Source organism: Oncorhynchus clarkii, chromosome 16, assembly GCF_045791955.1.
Source record: "Oncorhynchus clarkii lewisi isolate Uvic-CL-2024 chromosome 16, UVic_Ocla_1.0, whole genome shotgun sequence".
NCBI lineage: Eukaryota > Metazoa > Chordata > Actinopteri > Salmoniformes > Salmonidae > Oncorhynchus > Oncorhynchus clarkii.
The window spans coordinates 6355003-6371065 of NC_092162.1; the positions used below are offsets into that span (position 1 = coordinate 6355003).

Consider the following 16063-nt stretch of genomic DNA (forward strand, 5'->3'; position numbering starts at 1 on the left):
TTCCACTTCATGATTGTGTCCCACTTGTTGTTGATTCTTCATAAAAAAATACAGTTTTATATCTTTATGTTTGAAGCCTGAAATGTGGCAAAAGGTCGCAAAGTTCAAGGGGGCCGAATACTTTCGCAAGGCACTGTATGTGTTTTTTAATGATCTATTTCCAGATGTATCAGAGAAGATGTCCAGTGTTTGTGTGTGTGTCTGTGCCTTGCGCTATGTCTAAAGTGTGTATGTGTACGACCCCTGACCTCTGACCTGTGTTGGTGGTTGTCTAGGTCCAGTGCCTCCGTGGTCAGTAGCTCAGCTAGCTGTTTGCGGTTGCCGAAGTAGAGCGCCAGGTCTGTAGCGATGATGGCCTTGCGGATGATCTCTAACACCTGCTCGTACTCACTGGAAGTCAGGTTGGAGAAAACATTGTGCCCTTCCAGCTATGGGAAACAAAGAGATCAATAAAAAGCACACGCTCCACTTACGAGGAGTTCAGCTTAGGTGGGATAGCTAGAGGGTACATCCTGGGAGTACCAGCTTAGGTGGGATAGCCAGAGGGTACATCCTGGGAGTACCAGCTTAGGTGGGATAGCCAGAGGGTACATCCTGGGAGTACCAGCTTAGGTGGGATAGCCAGAGGGTACATCCTGGGAGTACCAGCTTAGGTGGGATAGCCAGAGGATACATCCTGGGAGTATAGCTTAGGTGGGATAGCCAGAGGGTACATCCTGGGAGTATAGCTTAGGTGGGATAGCCAGATGGTACATCCTGGGAGTATAGCTTAGGTGGGATAGCCAGAGGGTACATCCTGGAATATAGCTTAGGTGGGATAGCCAGAGGGTACATCCTGGGAGTATAGCTTAGGTGGGATAGCCAGAGGGTACATCCTGCGAGTACCATCTTAGGTGGGATAGCCAGAGGGTACATCCTGGGAGTACCAGCTTAGGAGGGATAGCCAGAGGGTACATCCTGGGAGTACCAGCTTAGGTGGGATAGCTAGAGGGTACATCCTGGGAGTACCAGCTTAGGTGGGATAGCTAGAGGGTACATCCTGGGAGTACCAGCTTAGGTGGGATAGCTAGAGAGTACATCCTGGGAGTGCAGTAGGTCCTGGAACGTTCAGGGTAGTTTGGATCAATTTGAAATTGAAGCCTGTTAATTCAGGAAGTAAACTGAAATTGCAATTCAATAACTGAAAAAGGCCATCTATTTTCAATGACATCTCAATAAATGTCAAAGTAAAAGCTATTTATAAAAAATAAAAAAAATCCATTTTTGAAGTTTTAAATTCTAATTGCTTTCTTAATTAAATATCTTCAATTAGAATTGACCCAACCCTGACACTTCTGTGGACAAGGATTCAGGGTACCCGATCATCACCCACCAAAGGTGAGGAATTTGAATTGGGAGGGGACACCGGTTAATAACAGAGCAACTGTTAGGGGGAAATGTCTGAAGAGACCCTCCCGGGGGAACATTTAGAGGGCAGCTGAGTAAGCGTGTGAGAACAGGGTGTGTGTGTGTGTGGTAGTCCTACCTGCAGGATGGATACAGTCTGGGAGAAGTGGTGTTGCTCCATTGTAGACGTGCTGTACAGGGCAGCAAGAGGATGGTCAAACTTCTGCAGGTAGGTGTTACTGTATCCTCGATGGTCCAGATCATGACATAGACAGGCTATCAGCAGACCCTTCTTCTGTTGATGGGGGAGAGAGAGAGGAGAGATGGGGGGAGAGAGAGGGGATGGGGAGAGAGAGAGGGGATGGGGAGAGAGAGGATGGGGAGAGAGAGAGGGGATGGATGGAGAGAGAGAGGGGATGGGGAGAGAGAGAGAGGGGATGGGGAGAGAGAGAGGAGAGGGGATGGGGAGAGAGAGAGAGGAGATGGGGAGAGAGAGGGGAGAGAGAGGGGAGAGAGAGAGGGGATGGGGAGAAAGAGAGGAGATGGGGAAGAGAGAGGGGATGGGGAAGAGAGAGGGGATGGGGAGAGAGAGAGGGGATGGGGAGAGAGAGAGGGGATGGGGAGAGAGCAGGGATGGGGAGAGAGCAGGGATGGGGAGAGAGCAGGGATGGAGAGAGAGAGAGGATGGGGAGAGAGAGAGGATGGGAGAGAGAGGATAGAGAGAGAGAGAGGGGATGGGGAGAGAGAGAGGGGATGGGGAGAGAGCAGGGATGGGAGAGAGAGAGGATTGGGAGAGAGAGAGAGAATGGGGAGAGAGAGAGGATGGGGAGAGAGAGAGGATGGGGAGAGAGAGAGAGGATGGGGAGAGAGAGAGAGGATGGGGAGAGAGAGGATGGGAGAGAGAGAGGGGATGGGGAGAGAGAGAGGATGGGGAGAGAGAGAGGATGGGGAGAGAGAGAGAGGATGGGGAGAGAGAGAATGGGGAGAGAGAGAGAGGATGGGGAGAGAGAGAGAGGATGGGGAGAGAGAGAGAGGATGGGGAGAGAGAGAGGATGGGGAGAGAGAGGATGGGAGAGAGAGAGGATGGGAGAGAGAGAGGAGAGAGAGAGGGGATGGGGAGAGAGAGAGGATGGGGAGAGAGAGAGAGGATGGGGAGAGAGAGAGAGGATGGGGAGAGAGAGAGAGGATGGGGAGAGAGAGAGAGGATGGGGAGAGAGAGAGGATGGGGAGAGAGAGGATGGACAGAGAGAGAGAGGATGGACAAGTACACATGGAAGTCAGCTACTGATAGAATTAACCCTGTTTAGAATCTATCCTCATTCTATTTAGGAAACAGGAAGTAAATGACTGAATTGGAATGGAGTTGACCACAATCCTCTTTCTAAACCTTACTTTATTTTAGCTCTTGACTATGTTATTGACAAACTGACGGACGGACAGAGGGACAGACCTCTATCTCAGTGAAGATGTTGGTGGTCTTCTGCAGTATGGCGTACATACAGTGAGCCACGTTCACCGCATGTTTCCAGTTGTGGTAGGGAACACGCCGATAATTCTTCCTCACAGACATAGTGAACCTGCACAACTTCTCTAGCTCAAAACTAGAAGGAGGGAGAGGGAGAGAGGACGGAGAGGGAGAGAGGACGGAGCGAGAGAGGACGGAGAGAGAGAGGACGGAGAGAGAGAGAGGACGGAGAGGGAGAGAGAGGGCGGAGAGGGAGAGAGGACGGAGAGAGAGAAAGAGAGTACAGAGAGGACGGAGAGAGAGAGGGAGAGAGAGAGAGAGGACGGAGAGAGAGAGGACGGAGAGGGAGAGAGAGAGGACGGAGAGAGGACGGAGAGGGAGAGAGGACGGAGAGAGAGAGAGAGAGTACAGAGAGAGAGGACGGAGAGGGAGAGGGAGAGAGTGAGGATGGAGAGAGAGAGGACGGAGAGGGAGAGAGTGAGGACGGAGAGGGAGAGTGAGGACGGAGAGGGAGAGAGAGAGGACGGAGAGGGAGAGGGAGAGAGAGAGGACGGAGAGAGAGAGAACGGAGAGAGAGAGAGAGGAAGGAGAGAGAAAGGGAGAGAGAGAGGACGGAGAGAGAGAGGACAGAGAGAGAGAGAGAGGGAGGACGGGAGGACGGAGAGAGAGAACGGAGAGGGGGAGAGAGAACGGAGAGGGGGAGAGAGGACGGAGAGGGGGAGAGAGAACGGAGAGGGGGAGAGAGAACGGAGAGGGGGAGAGAGGACGGAGAGGGGGAGAGAGGACGGAGAGGGAGAGAGGACGGAGAGGGGGAGAGAGGACGGAGAGGGAGAGAGAGGACGGAGAGGGGGAGAGAGGACGGAGAGGGGGAGAGAGGTCGGAGAGGGAGAGAGGACGGAGAGAGAGAGCGGACGGAGAGAGAGAGAGGACGGAGAGTGAGAGAGAGGACAGAGAGTGAGAGAGGATGGAGAGAGAGGACAGAGAGAGAGAGAGGATGGAGAGGGGGAGAGAGGACGGAGAGAGAGAGCGGACGGAGAGAGAGAGAGGACGGAGAGAGAGAGCGGACGGAGAGAGAGAGAGGACGGAGAGTGAGAGAGAGGACAGAGAGAGAGGACAGAGAGAGAGAGAGGATGGAGAGAGGAATATTAGTAATTTTCTTATAGAATCTATGGGTATACAGTGCCTTGTGAAAGTATTCGGCCCCCTTGAACTTTGCGACCTTTTGCCACATTTCAGGCTTCAAACATAAAGATATAAAACTGTATTTTTTTGTGAAGAATCAACAACAAGTGGGACACAATCATGAAGTGGAACGACATTTATTGGATATTTCAAACTTTTTTAACAAATCAAAAACTGAAAAATTGGGCGTGCAAAATTATTCAGCCCCTTTACTTTCAGTGCAGCAAACTCTCTCCAGAAGTTCAGTGAGGATCTCTGAATGATCCAATGTTGACCTAAATGACCAATGATGATAAATACAATCCACCTGTGTGTAATCAAGTCTCCGTATAAATGCACCTGCACTGTGATAGTCTCAGAGGTCCGTTAAAAGCGCAGAGAGCATCATGAAGAACAAGGAACACACCAGGCAGGTCCGAGATACTGTCGTGAAGAAGTTTAAAGCCGGATTTGGATACGAAAAGATTTCCCAAGCTTTAAACATCCCAAGGAGCACTGTGCAAGCGATAATATTGAAATGGAAGGAGTATCAGACCACTGCAAATCTACAGAGACCTGGCCGTCCCTCTAAACTTTCAGCTCATACAAGGAGAAGACTGATCAGAGATGCAGCCAAGAGGCCCATGATCACTCTGGATGAACTGCAGAGTTCTACAGCTGAGGTGGGAGACTCTGTCCATAGGACAACAATCAGTCGTATATTGCACAAATCTGGCCTTTATGGAAGAGTGGCAAGAAGAAAGCCATTTCTTAAAGATATCCATAAAAAGTGTCGTTTAAAGTTTGCCACAAGCCACCTGGGAGACACACCAAACATGTGGAAGAAGGTGCTCTGGTCAGATTAAACCAAAATTGAACTTTTTGGCAACAATGCAAAACGTTATGTTTGGCGTAAAAGCAACACAGCTGAACACACCATCCCCACTGTCAAACATGGTGGTGGCAGCATCATGGTTTGGGCCTGCTTTTCTTCAGCAGGGACAGGGAAGATGGTTAAAATTGATGGGAAGATGGATGGAGCCAAATACAGGACCATTCTGGAAGAAAACCTGATGGAGTCTGCAAAAGACCTGAGACTGGGACGGAGATTTGTCTTCCAACAAGACAATGATCCAAAACATAAAGCAACATCTACAATGGAATGGTTCAAAAATAAACATATCCAGGTGTTAGAATGGCCAAGTCAAAGTCCAGACCTGAATCCAATCGAGAATCTGTGGAAAGAACTGAAAACTGCTGTTCACAAATGCTCTCCATCCAACCTCACTGAGCTCGAGCTGTTTTGCAAGGATGAATGGGAAAAAATGTCAGTCTCTCGATGTGCAAAACTGATAGAGACATACCCCAAGCGATTTACAGCTGTAATTGCAGCAAAAGGTGGCGCTACAAAGTATTAACTTAAGGGGGCTGAATAATTTTGCACGCCCAATTTTTCAGTTTTGGATTTGTTAAAAAAGTTTGAAATATCCAATAAATGTTGTTCCACTTCATGATTGTGTCCCACTTGTTGTTGATTCTTCACAAAAAAAATACAGTTTTATATCTTTATGTTTGAAGCCTGAAATGTGGCAAAAGGTCGCAAAGTTCAAGGGGGCCGAATACTTTCGCAAGGCACTGTATATGACTAAGTTAATTTGTATCGTAGAATCTATGGGTACAGTATACAATAAAATGCAAATTAATTACTAAAAAATCATACAATGTGATTTTCTGGATTTTTGTTTTAGATTCCGTCTCTCACAGTTGAAGTGTACCTATGATAAAAATTACAGACCTCTACATGCTTTGTAAGTAGGAAAACCTGCAAAATCGGCAGTGTATCAAATACTTGTTCTCCCCACTGTATATGACTAAATTAATTTGTCCCGTAGAATCTATGGGTTTATTTGACCAAGTTAATTTCCCTGATGACCTTCACGTACCTGGTCTCTCCACATGAGTTGTGGACCATGTATACAAAGACAGCTGGCCACAGCTCCTCAAACTGACTAATGTCAAAATGAAACCTGAAGGAGGGAGGGAGGGAGAGAGAGGGAAAGAAAGAGGGAGGGAGCCTCTTAGATTATGATGGCCCTGCAGTGTGTGTGTGTGTGTGTGTGTGTGTGTGTGTGTGTGTGTGTGTGTGTGTGTGTGGGGGAAAAAGAGAGAAAGGCAGACTGGCTGTAGATCTAGCAGGGCTGAAACAAGCACGCATGCACACGCACACACACAGGGTCAGGCCACCTTCCTTCCTGCTCTGGGCATTCTCTCTCGTCTGTCTGTGTCAGGACCGTCTCTCTCCTGTCTGTCTGCGTCAGGACCGTCTGTCTCCTGTCTGTCTGTGTCAGGACCGTCTGTCTCCTGTCTGTCTGCGTCAGGACCGTCTCTCTCCTGTCTGTCTGCGTCAGGACCGTCTCTCTCCTGTCTGTCTGCGTCAGGACCGTCTGTCTCCTGTCTGTCTGCGTCAGGACCGTCTGTCTCCTGTCTGTCTGCGTCAGGACCGTCTGTCTCCTGTCTGTCTGCGTCAGGACCGTCTGTCTCCTGTCTGTCTGCGTCAGGACCGTCTGTCTCCTGTATGTCTGCGTCAGGACCGTCTGTCTCCTGTCTGTCTGCGTCAGGACCGTCTCTCTCCTGTCTGTCTGCGTCAGGGCCGTCTCTCTCCTGTCTGTCTGCGTCAGGGCCGTCTCTCTCCTGTCTGTCTGCGTCAGGACCGTCTCTCTCCTGTCTGCCTGCGTCAGGACCGTCTGTCTCCTGTCTGTCTGCGTCAGGACCGTCTCTCTCCTGTCTGTCTGCGTCAGGACCGTCTGTCTCCTGTCTGTCTGCGTCAGGGCCGTCTCTCTCCTGTCTGTCTGCGTCAGGGCCGTCTCTCTCCTGTCTGTCTGCGTCAGGACCGTCTCTCTCCTGTCTGTCTGAGTCAGGACCGTCTCTCTCCTGTCTGTCTGCGTCAGGACCGTCTCTCTCCTGTCTGTCTGCGTCAGGACCGTCTGTCTCCTGTCTGTCTGCGTCAGGGCCGTCTCTCTCCTGTCTGTCTGCGTCAGGACCGTCTCTCTCCTGTCTGTCTGAGTCAGGACCGTCTCTCTCCTGTCTGTCTACATCAGGGCCGTCTCTCTCCTGTCTGTCTGCGTCAGGACCGTCTCTCTCCTGTCTGTCTGCGTCAGGACCGTCTCTTTCCTGTCTGTCTGCGTCAGGACCGTCTCTCTCCTGTCTGTCTGCGTCAGGACCGTCTGTCTCCTGTCTGTCTGCGTCAGGACCGTCTGTCTCCTGTCTGTCTGCGTCAGGACCGTCCGTCTCCTGTCTGTCTGCGTCAGGACCGTCCGTCTCCTGTCTGTCTGCGTCAGGACCGTCCGTCTCCTGTCTGTCTGCGTCAGGACCGTCTCTCTCCTGTCTGTCTGCGTCAGGACCGTCTCTCTCCTGTCTGTCTGCGTCAGGACCGTCTCTCTCCTGTCTGTCTGCGTCAGGACCGTCTGTCTCCTGTCTGTCTGCGTCAGGACCGTCTGTCTCCTGTCTGTCTGCGTCAGGACCGTCTGTCTCCTGTCTGTCTGCGTCAGGACCGTCTGTCTCCTGTCTGTCTGCGTCAGAACCGTCTGTCTCCTGTCTGTCCGCGTCAGGGCCGTCTCTCTCCTGTCTGTCCGCGTCAGGACAGTCTCTCTCCTGTCTGTCTGCGTCAGGACCGTCTCTCTCCTGTCTGTCTGCGTCAGGACCGTCTCTCTCCTGTCTGTCTGCGTCAGGACAGTCTCTCTCCTGTCTGTCTGCGTCAGGACCGTCTCTCTCCTGTCTGTCTGCGTCAGGACCGTCTGTCTCCTGTCTGTCTGCGTCAGGACCGTCTGTCTCCTGTCTGTCTGCGTCAGGACCGTCTGTCTCCTGTCTGTCTGCGTCAGGGCCGTCTCTCTCCTGTCTGTCTGCGTCAGGACCGTCTCTCTCCTGTCTGTCTGCATCAGGGCCGTCTCTCTCCTGTCTGTCTGCGTCAGGACCGTCTCTCTCCTGTCTGTCTGCGTCAGGACCGTCTTTCTCCTGTCTGTCTGCGTCAGGACCGTCTCTCTCCTGTCTGTCTGCGTCAGGACCGTCTGTCTCCTGTCTGTCTGCGTCAGGACCGTCTGTCTCCTGTCTGTCTGCGTCAGGACCGTCTGTCTCCTGTCTGTCTGCGTCAGGACCGTCTGTCTCCTGTCTGTCTGCGTCAGGACCGTCCGTCTCCTGTCTGTCTGCGTCAGGACCGTCTCTCTCCTGTCTGTCTGCGTCAGGACCGTCTCTCTCCTGTCTGTCTGCGTCAGGACCGTCTCTCTCCTGTCTGTCTGCGTCAGGACCGTCTCTCTCCTGTTTGTCTGCGTCAGGACCGTCTGTCTCCTGTCTGTCTGCGTCAGGACCGTCTGTCTCCTGTCTGTCTGCGTCAGGACCGTCTGTCTCCTGTCTGTCTGCGTCAGGACCGTCTGTCTCCTGTCTGTCTGCGTCAGAACCGTCTGTCTCCTGTCTGTCTGCGTCAGGACCGTCTCTCTCCTGTCTGTCTGCGTCAGGGCCGTCTCTCTCCTGTCTGTCTGCGTCAGGGCCGTCTCTCTCCTGTCTGTCTGCGTCAGGGCCGTCTCTCTCCTGTCTGTCTGCGTCAGGGCCGTCTCTCTCCTGTCTGTCCCCGTCAGGACAGTCTCTCTCATGTCTGTCTGCGTCAGGACCGTCTCTCTCCTGTCTGTCTGCGTCAGGACCGTCTCTCTCCTGTCTGTCTGCGTCAGGACCGTCTCTCTCCTGTCTGTCTGCGTCAGGACCGTCTCTCTCCTGTCTGTCTGCGTCAGGACCGTCTCTCTCCTGTCTGTCTGCGTCAGGGCCGTCTCTCTCCTGTCTGTCTGCGTCAGGACCGTCTCTCTCCTGTCTGTCTGCGTCAGGACCGTCTGTCTCCTGTCTGTCTGCGTCAGGACCGTCTCTCTCCTGTCTGTCTGCGTCAGGGCCGTCTGTCTCCTGTCTGTCTGCGTCAGGGCCGTCTCTCTCCTGTCTGTCTGCGTCAGGGCCGTCTCTCTCCTGTCTGTCTGCGTCAGGACCGTCTCTCTCCTGTCTGTCTGAGTCAGGACCGTCTCTCTCCTGTCTGTCTGCGTCAGGACCGTCTCTCTCCTGTCTGTTTGCGTCAGGACCGTCTGTCTCCTGTCTGTCTGCGTCAGGGCCGTCTCTCTCCTGTCTGTCTGCGTCAGGACCGTCTCTCTCCTGTCTGTCTGAGTCAGGACCGTCTCTCTCCTGTCTGTCTGCATCAGGGCCGTCTCTCTCCTGTCTGTCTGCGTCAGGACCGTCTCTCTCCTGTCTGTCTGCGTCAGGACCGTCTCTCTCCTGTCTGTCTGCGTCAGGACCGTCTCTCTCCTGTCTGTCTGCGTCAGGACCGTCTGTCTCCTGTCTGTCTGCGTCAGGACCGTCTGTCTCCTGTCTGTCTGCGTCAGGACCGTCTGTCTCCTGTCTGTCTGCGTCAGGACCGTCCGTCTCCTGTCTGTCTGCGTCAGGACCGTCCGTCTCCTGTCTGTCTGCGTCAGGACCGTCTCTCTCCTGTCTGTCTGCGTCAGGACCGTCTCTCTCCTGTCTGTCTGCGTCAGGACCGTCTCTCTCCTGTCTGTCTGCGTCAGGAACGTCTCTCTCCTGTCTGTCTGCGTCAGGACCGTCTGTCTCCTGTCTGTCTGCGTCAGGACCGTCTGTCTCCTGTCTGTCTGCGTCAGGACCGTCTGTCTCCTGTCTGTCTGCGTCAGGACCGTCTGTCTCCTGTCTGTCTGCGTCAGAACCGTCTGTCTCCTGTCTGTCCGCGTCAGGGCCGTCTCTCTCCTGTCTGTCCGCGTCAGGACAGTCTCTCTCCTGTCTGTCTGCGTCAGGACCGTCTCTCTCCTGTCTGTCTGCGTCAGGACCGTCTCTCTCCTGTCTGTCTGCGTCAGGACAGTCTCTCTCCTGTCTGTCTGCGTCAGGACCGTCTCTCTCCTGTCTGTCTGCGTCAGGACCGTCTCTCTCCTTTCTGTCTGCGTCAGGACTCTCCGTCTCCTGTCTGTCTGCGTCAGGACCGTCTGTCTCCTGTCTGTCTGCGTCAGGGCCGTCTCTCTCCTGTCTGTCTGCGTCAGGACCGTCTCTCTCCTGTCTGTCTGAGTCAGGACCGTCTCTCTCCTGTCTGTCTGCATCAGGGCCGTCTCTCTCCTGTCTGTCTGCGTCAGGACCGTCTCTCTCCTGTCTGTCTGCGTCAGGACCGTCTTTCTCCTGTCTGTCTGCGTCAGGACCGTCTCTCTCCTGTCTGTCTGCGTCAGGACCGTCTCTCTCCTGTCTGTCTGCGTCAGGACCGTCTCTCTCCTGTCTGTCTGAGTCAGGACCGTCTCTCTCCTGTCTGTCTGCATCAGGGCCGTCTCTCTCCTGTCTGTCTGCGTCAGGACCGTCTCTCTCCTGTCTGTCTGCGTCAGGACCGTCTCTCTCCTGTCTGTCTGCGTCAGGACCGTCTGTCTCCTGTCTGTCTGCGTCAGGACCGTCTGTCTCCTGTCTGTCTGCGTCAGGGCCGTCTCTCTCCTGTCTGTCTGCGTCAGGACCGTCTCTCTCCTGTCTGTCTGAGTCAGGACCGTCTCTCTCCTGTCTGTCTGCATCAGGGCCGTCTCTCTCCTGTCTGTCTGCGTCAGGACCGTCTCTCTCCTGTCTGTCTGCGTCAGGACCGTCTTTCTCCTGTCTGTCTGCGTCAGGACCGTCTCTCTCCTGTCTGTCTGCGTCAGGACCGTCTGTCTCCTGTCTGTCTGCGTCAGAACCGTCTGTCTCCTGTCTGTCCGCGTCAGGGCCGTCTCTCTCCTGTCTGTCCGCGTCAGGACAGTCTCTCTCCTGTCTGTCTGCGTCAGGACCGTCTCTCTCCTGTCTGTCTGAGTCAGGACCGTCTCTCTCCTGTCTGTCTGCATCAGGGCCGTCTCTCTCCTGTCTGTCTGCGTCAGGACCGTCTGTCTCCTGTCTGTCTGCGTCAGGACCGTCTGTCTCCTGTCTGTCTGCGTCAGGGCCGTCTCTCTCCTGTCTGTCTGCGTCAGGACCGTCTCTCTCCTGTCTGTCTGAGTCAGGACCGTCTCTCTCCTGTCTGTCTGCGTCAGGGCCGTCTCTCTCCTGTCTGTCTGCGTCAGGACCGTCTCTCTCCTGTCTGTCTGCGTCAGGACCGTCTTTCTCCTGTCTGTCTGCGTCAGGACCGTCTCTCTCCTGTCTGTCTGCGTCAGGACCGTCTGTCTCCTGTCTGTCTGCGTCAGGACCGTCTGTCTCCTGTCTGTCTGCGTCAGGACCGTCTGTCTCCTGTCTGTCTGCGTCAGGACCGTCTGTCTCCTGTCTGTCTGCGTCAGGACCGTCTGTCTCCTGTCTGTCTGCGTCAGGACCGTCCGTCTCCTGTCTGTCTGCGTCAGGATCGTCTCTCTCCTGTCTGTCTGCGTCAGGACCGTCTCTCTCCTGTCTGTCTGCGTCAGGACCGTCTCTCTCCTGTCTGTCTGCGTCAGGACCGTCTCTCTCCTGTTTGTCTGCGTCAGGACCGTCTCTCTCCTGTCTGTCTGCGTCAGGACCGTCTCTCTCCTGTCTGTCTGCGTCAGGACCGTCTCTCTCCTGTTTGTCTGCGTCAGGACCGTCTGTCTCCTGTCTGTCTGCGTCAGGACCGTCTGTCTCCTGTCTGTCTGCGTCAGGACCGTCTGTCTCCTGTCTGTCTGCGTCAGGACCGTCTGTCTCCTGTCTGTCTGCGTCAGGACCGTCTCTCTCCTGTCTGTCTGCGTCAGGGCCGTCTCTCTCCTGTCTGTCTGCGTCAGGGCCGTCTCTCTCCTGTCTGTCTGCGTCAGGGCCGTCTCTCTCCTGTCTGTCTGCGTCAGGGCCGTCTCTCTCCTGTCTGTCCGCGTCAGGACAGTCTCTCTCCTGTATGTCTGCGTCAGGACCGTCTCTCTCCTGTCTGTCTGCGTCAGGACCGTCTCTCTCCTGTCTGTCTGCGTCAGGACCGTCTCTCTCCTCTCTGTCTGCGTCAGGACCGTCTCTCTCCTGTCTGTCTGCGTCAGGACCGTCTCTCTCCTGTCTGTCTGCGTCAGGACCGTCTCTCTCCTGTCTGTCTGCGTCAGGACCGTCTGTCTCCTGTCTGTCTGCGTCAAGACCGTCTGTCTCCTGTCTGTCTGCGTCAGGACCGTCTGTCTCCTGTCTGTCTGCGTCAGGACCGTCTGTCTCCTGTCTGTCTGCGTCAGGACCGTCTGTCTCCTGTCTGTCTGCGTCAGGACCGTCTCTCTCCTGTCTGTCTGCGTCAGGGCCGTCTCTCTCCTGTCTGTCTGCGTCAGGACCGTCTCTCTCCTGTCTGTCTGCGTCAGGGCCGTCTGTCTCCTGTCTGTCTGCATCAGGGCCGTCTCTCTCCTGTCTGTCTGCGTCAGGACCGTCTCTCTCCCGTCTGTCTGTCTGCGTCAGGACCGTCTCTCTCCCGTCTGTCTGTCCTTCAAAAGAGAGCTGGGTGTCACGCGGGTCTGGACTGTGTCTGCGTCAGGGCCGTCTCTCTCTCTTAAGAGACAGACATGGGTTTGAAGAAAACAAATCCTATTTGAACCCATGTCTGCTCCAAGAAACACGGCTGAGGATGAGAATACTAGAGTAGGCAGGTTATGGTGTGTGAACAATGGGAGATAAGAGGCAGGTTATGGTGTGTGAACAATGGGAGAAAAGAGGCAGGTTATGGTGTGTGAACAATGGGAGATAAGAGGCAGGTTATGGTGTGTGAACAATGGGAGATAAGAGGCAGGTTATGGTGTGTGAACAATGGGAGATAAGAGACAGGTTATGGTGTGTGAACAATGGGAGATAAGAGGCAGGTTATGGTGTGTGAACAATGGGAGATCAATGGATTGGGTAGGTCAGAGGACATTATCTCTTTGTATAGGGGCGTTATGGTTAGACACAGTTCTATCTCTTTGTATAGGGGTGTTGGGGTTAGACACTCACAGTTCTATCTCTTTGTATAGGGGTGTTATGGTTAGACACTCACAGTTCTATCTCTTTGTATAGGGGCGTTATGGTTAGACACAGTTCTATCTCTTTGTATAGGGGTGTTGGGGTTAGACACTCACAGTTCTATCTCTTTGTATAGGGGTGTTATGGTTAGACACTCACAGTTCTATCTCTTTGTATAGGGGTGTTGGGGTTAGACACTCACAGTTCTATCTCTTTGTATAGGGGTGTTATGGTTAGACACTCACAGTTCTATCTCTTTGTATAGGGGCGTTATGGTTAGACACTCACAGTTCTATCTCTTTGTATAGGGGTGTTGGGGTTAGACACTCACAGTTCTATCTCTTTGTATAGGGGTGTTATGGTTAGACACTCACAGTTCTATCTCTTTGTATAGGGGCGTTATGGTTAGACACTCACAGTTCTATCTCTTTGTATAGGGGTGTTGGGGTTAGACACTCACAGTTCTATCTCTTTGTATAGGGGTGTTATGGTTAGACACTCACAGTTCTATCTCTTTGTATAGGGGTGTTATGGTTAGACACTCACAGTTCTATCTCTTTGTATAGGGGCGTTATGGTTAGACACTCACAGTTCTATCTCTTTGTATAGGGGTGTTGGGGTTAGACACTCACAGTTCTATCTCTTTGTATAGGGGTGTTGGGGTTAGACACTCACAGTTCTATCTCTTTGTATAGGGGTGTTATGGTTAGACACTCACAGTTCTATCTCTTTGTATAGGGGTGTTATGGTTAGACACTCACAGTTCTATCTCTTTGTATAGGGGTGTTGGGGTTAGACACTCACAGTTCTATCTCTTTGTATAGGGGCGTTATGGTTAGACACTCACAGTTCTATCTCTTTGTATAGGGGTGTTGGGGTTAGACACTCACAGTTCTATCTCTTTGTATAGGGGCGTTATGGTTAGACACTCACAGTTCTATCTCTTTGTATAGGGGCGTTATGGTTAGACACAGTTCTATCTCTTTGTATAGGGGTGTTGGGGTTAGACACTCACAGTTCTATCTCTTTGTATAGGGGTGTTATGGTTAGACACTCACAGTTCTATCTCTTTGTATAGGGGTGTTGGGGTTAGACACTCACAGTTCTATCTCTTTGTATAGGGGTGTTATGGTTAGACACTCACAGTTCTATCTCTATGTATAGGGGCGTTATGGTTAGACACAGTTCTATCTCTTTGTATAGGGGTGTTGGGGTTAGACACTCACAGTTCTATCTCTTTGTATAGGGGCGTTATGGTTAGACACTCACAGTTCTATCTCTTTGTATAGGGGCGTTATGGTTAGACACAGTTCTATCTCTTTGTATAGGGGTGTTGGGGTTAGACACTCACAGTTCTATCTCTTTGTATAGGGGTGTTATGGTTAGACACTCACAGTTCTATCTCTTTGTATAGGGGTGTTGGGGTTAGACACTCACAGTTCTATCTCTTTGTATAGGGGCGTTATGGTTAGACACTCACAGTTCTATCTCTTTGTATAGGGGTGTTGGGGTTAGACACTCACAGTTCTATCTCTTTGTATAGGGGTGTTATGGTTAGACACTCACAGTTCTATCTCTTTGTATAGGGGTGTTATGGTTAGACACTCACAGTTCTATCTCTTTGTATAGGGGCGTTATGGTTAGACACTCACAGTTCTATCTCTTTGTATAGGGGTGTTGGGGTTAGACACTCACAGTTCTATCTCTTTGTATAGGGGTGTTATGGTTAGACACTCACAGTTCTATCTCTTTGTATAGGGGCGTTATGGTTAGACACTCACAGTTCTATCTCTTTGTATAGGGGTGTTGGGGTTAGACACTCACAGTTCTATCTCTTTGTATAGGGGTGTTATGGTTAGACACTCACAGTTCTATCTCTTTGTATAGGGGTGTTATGGTTAGACACTCACAGTTCTATCTCTTTGTATAGGGGCGTTATGGTTAGACACTCACAGTTCTATCTCTTTGTATAGGGGTGTTGGGGTTAGACACTCACAGTTCTATCTCTTTGTATAGGGGTGTTATGGTTAGACACTCACAGTTCTATCTCTTTGTATAGGGGCGTTATGGTTAGACACTCACAGTTCTATCTCTTTGTATAGGGGTGTTGGGGTTAGACACTCACAGTTCTATCTCTTTGTATAGGGGTGTTATGGTTAGACACTCACAGTTCTATCTCTTTGTATAGGGGCGTTATGGTTAGACACTCACAGTTCTATCTCTTTGTATAGGGGTGTTGGGGTTAGACACTCACAGTTCTATCTCTTTGTATAGGGGTGTTGGGGTTAGACACTCACAGTTCTATCTCTTTGTATAGGGGTGTTATGGTTAGACACTCACAGTTCTATCTCTTTGTATAGGGGTGTTGGGGTTAGACACTCACAGTTCTATCTCTTTGTATAGGGGCGTTATGGTTAGACACTCACAGTTCTATCTCTTTGTATAGGGGTGTTGGGGTTAGACACTCACAGTTCTATCTCTTTGTATAGGGGCGTTATGGTTAGACACTCACAGTTCTATCTCTTTGTATAGGGGTGTTGGGGTTAGACACTCACAGTTCTATCTCTTTGTATAGGGGCGTTATGGTTAGACACTCACAGTTCTATCTCTTTGTATAGGGGTGTTGGGGTTAGACACTCACAGTTCTATCTCTTTGTATAGGGGTGTTATGGTTAGACACTCACAGTTCTATCTCTTTGTATAGGGGTGTTGGGGTTAGACACTCACAGTTCTATCTCTTTGTATAGGGGTGTTGGGGTTAGACACTCACAGTTCTATCTCTTTGTATAGGGGTGTTGGGGTTAGACACTCACAGTTCTATCTCTTTGTATAGGGGTGTTGGGGTTAGACACTCACAGTTCTATCTCTTTGTATAGGGGCGTTATGGTTAGACACTCACAGTTCTATCTCTTTGTATAGGGGTGTTGGGGTTAGACACTCACAGTTCTATCTCTTTGTATAGGGGCGTTATGGTTAGACACTCACAGTTCTATCTCTTTGTATAGGGGTGTTGGGGTTAGACACTCACAGTTCTATCTCTTTGTATAGGGGCGTTATGGTTAGACACTCACAGTTCTATCTCTTTGTATAGGGGTGTTGGGGTTAGACACTCACAGTTCTATCTCTTTGTAT

The 16063-nt window shown here is 51.7% G+C and overlaps 1 protein-coding gene across 4 annotated transcripts in view; it reads right to left on the bottom strand.

Moving 5' to 3' along the window:
• LOC139367897 (cAMP and cAMP-inhibited cGMP 3',5'-cyclic phosphodiesterase 10A-like) overlaps positions 1-16063 on the bottom strand; it is a 132859-nt gene that overhangs the window by 9617 nt on the left and 107179 nt on the right. For all 4 annotated transcript variants that reach the window (XM_071106270.1, XM_071106268.1, XM_071106269.1 and 1 more), the window contains exons 15-18: positions 5956-6039; positions 2837-2987; positions 1526-1681; positions 256-428 (exon numbers count right to left, since the gene is read on the bottom strand). In XM_071106270.1, coding sequence (XP_070962371.1) covers positions 256-428; positions 1526-1681; positions 2837-2987; positions 5956-6039 — 564 coding nt within the window. The remainder of the gene's footprint in view (positions 1-255; positions 429-1525; positions 1682-2836; positions 2988-5955; positions 6040-16063) is intronic.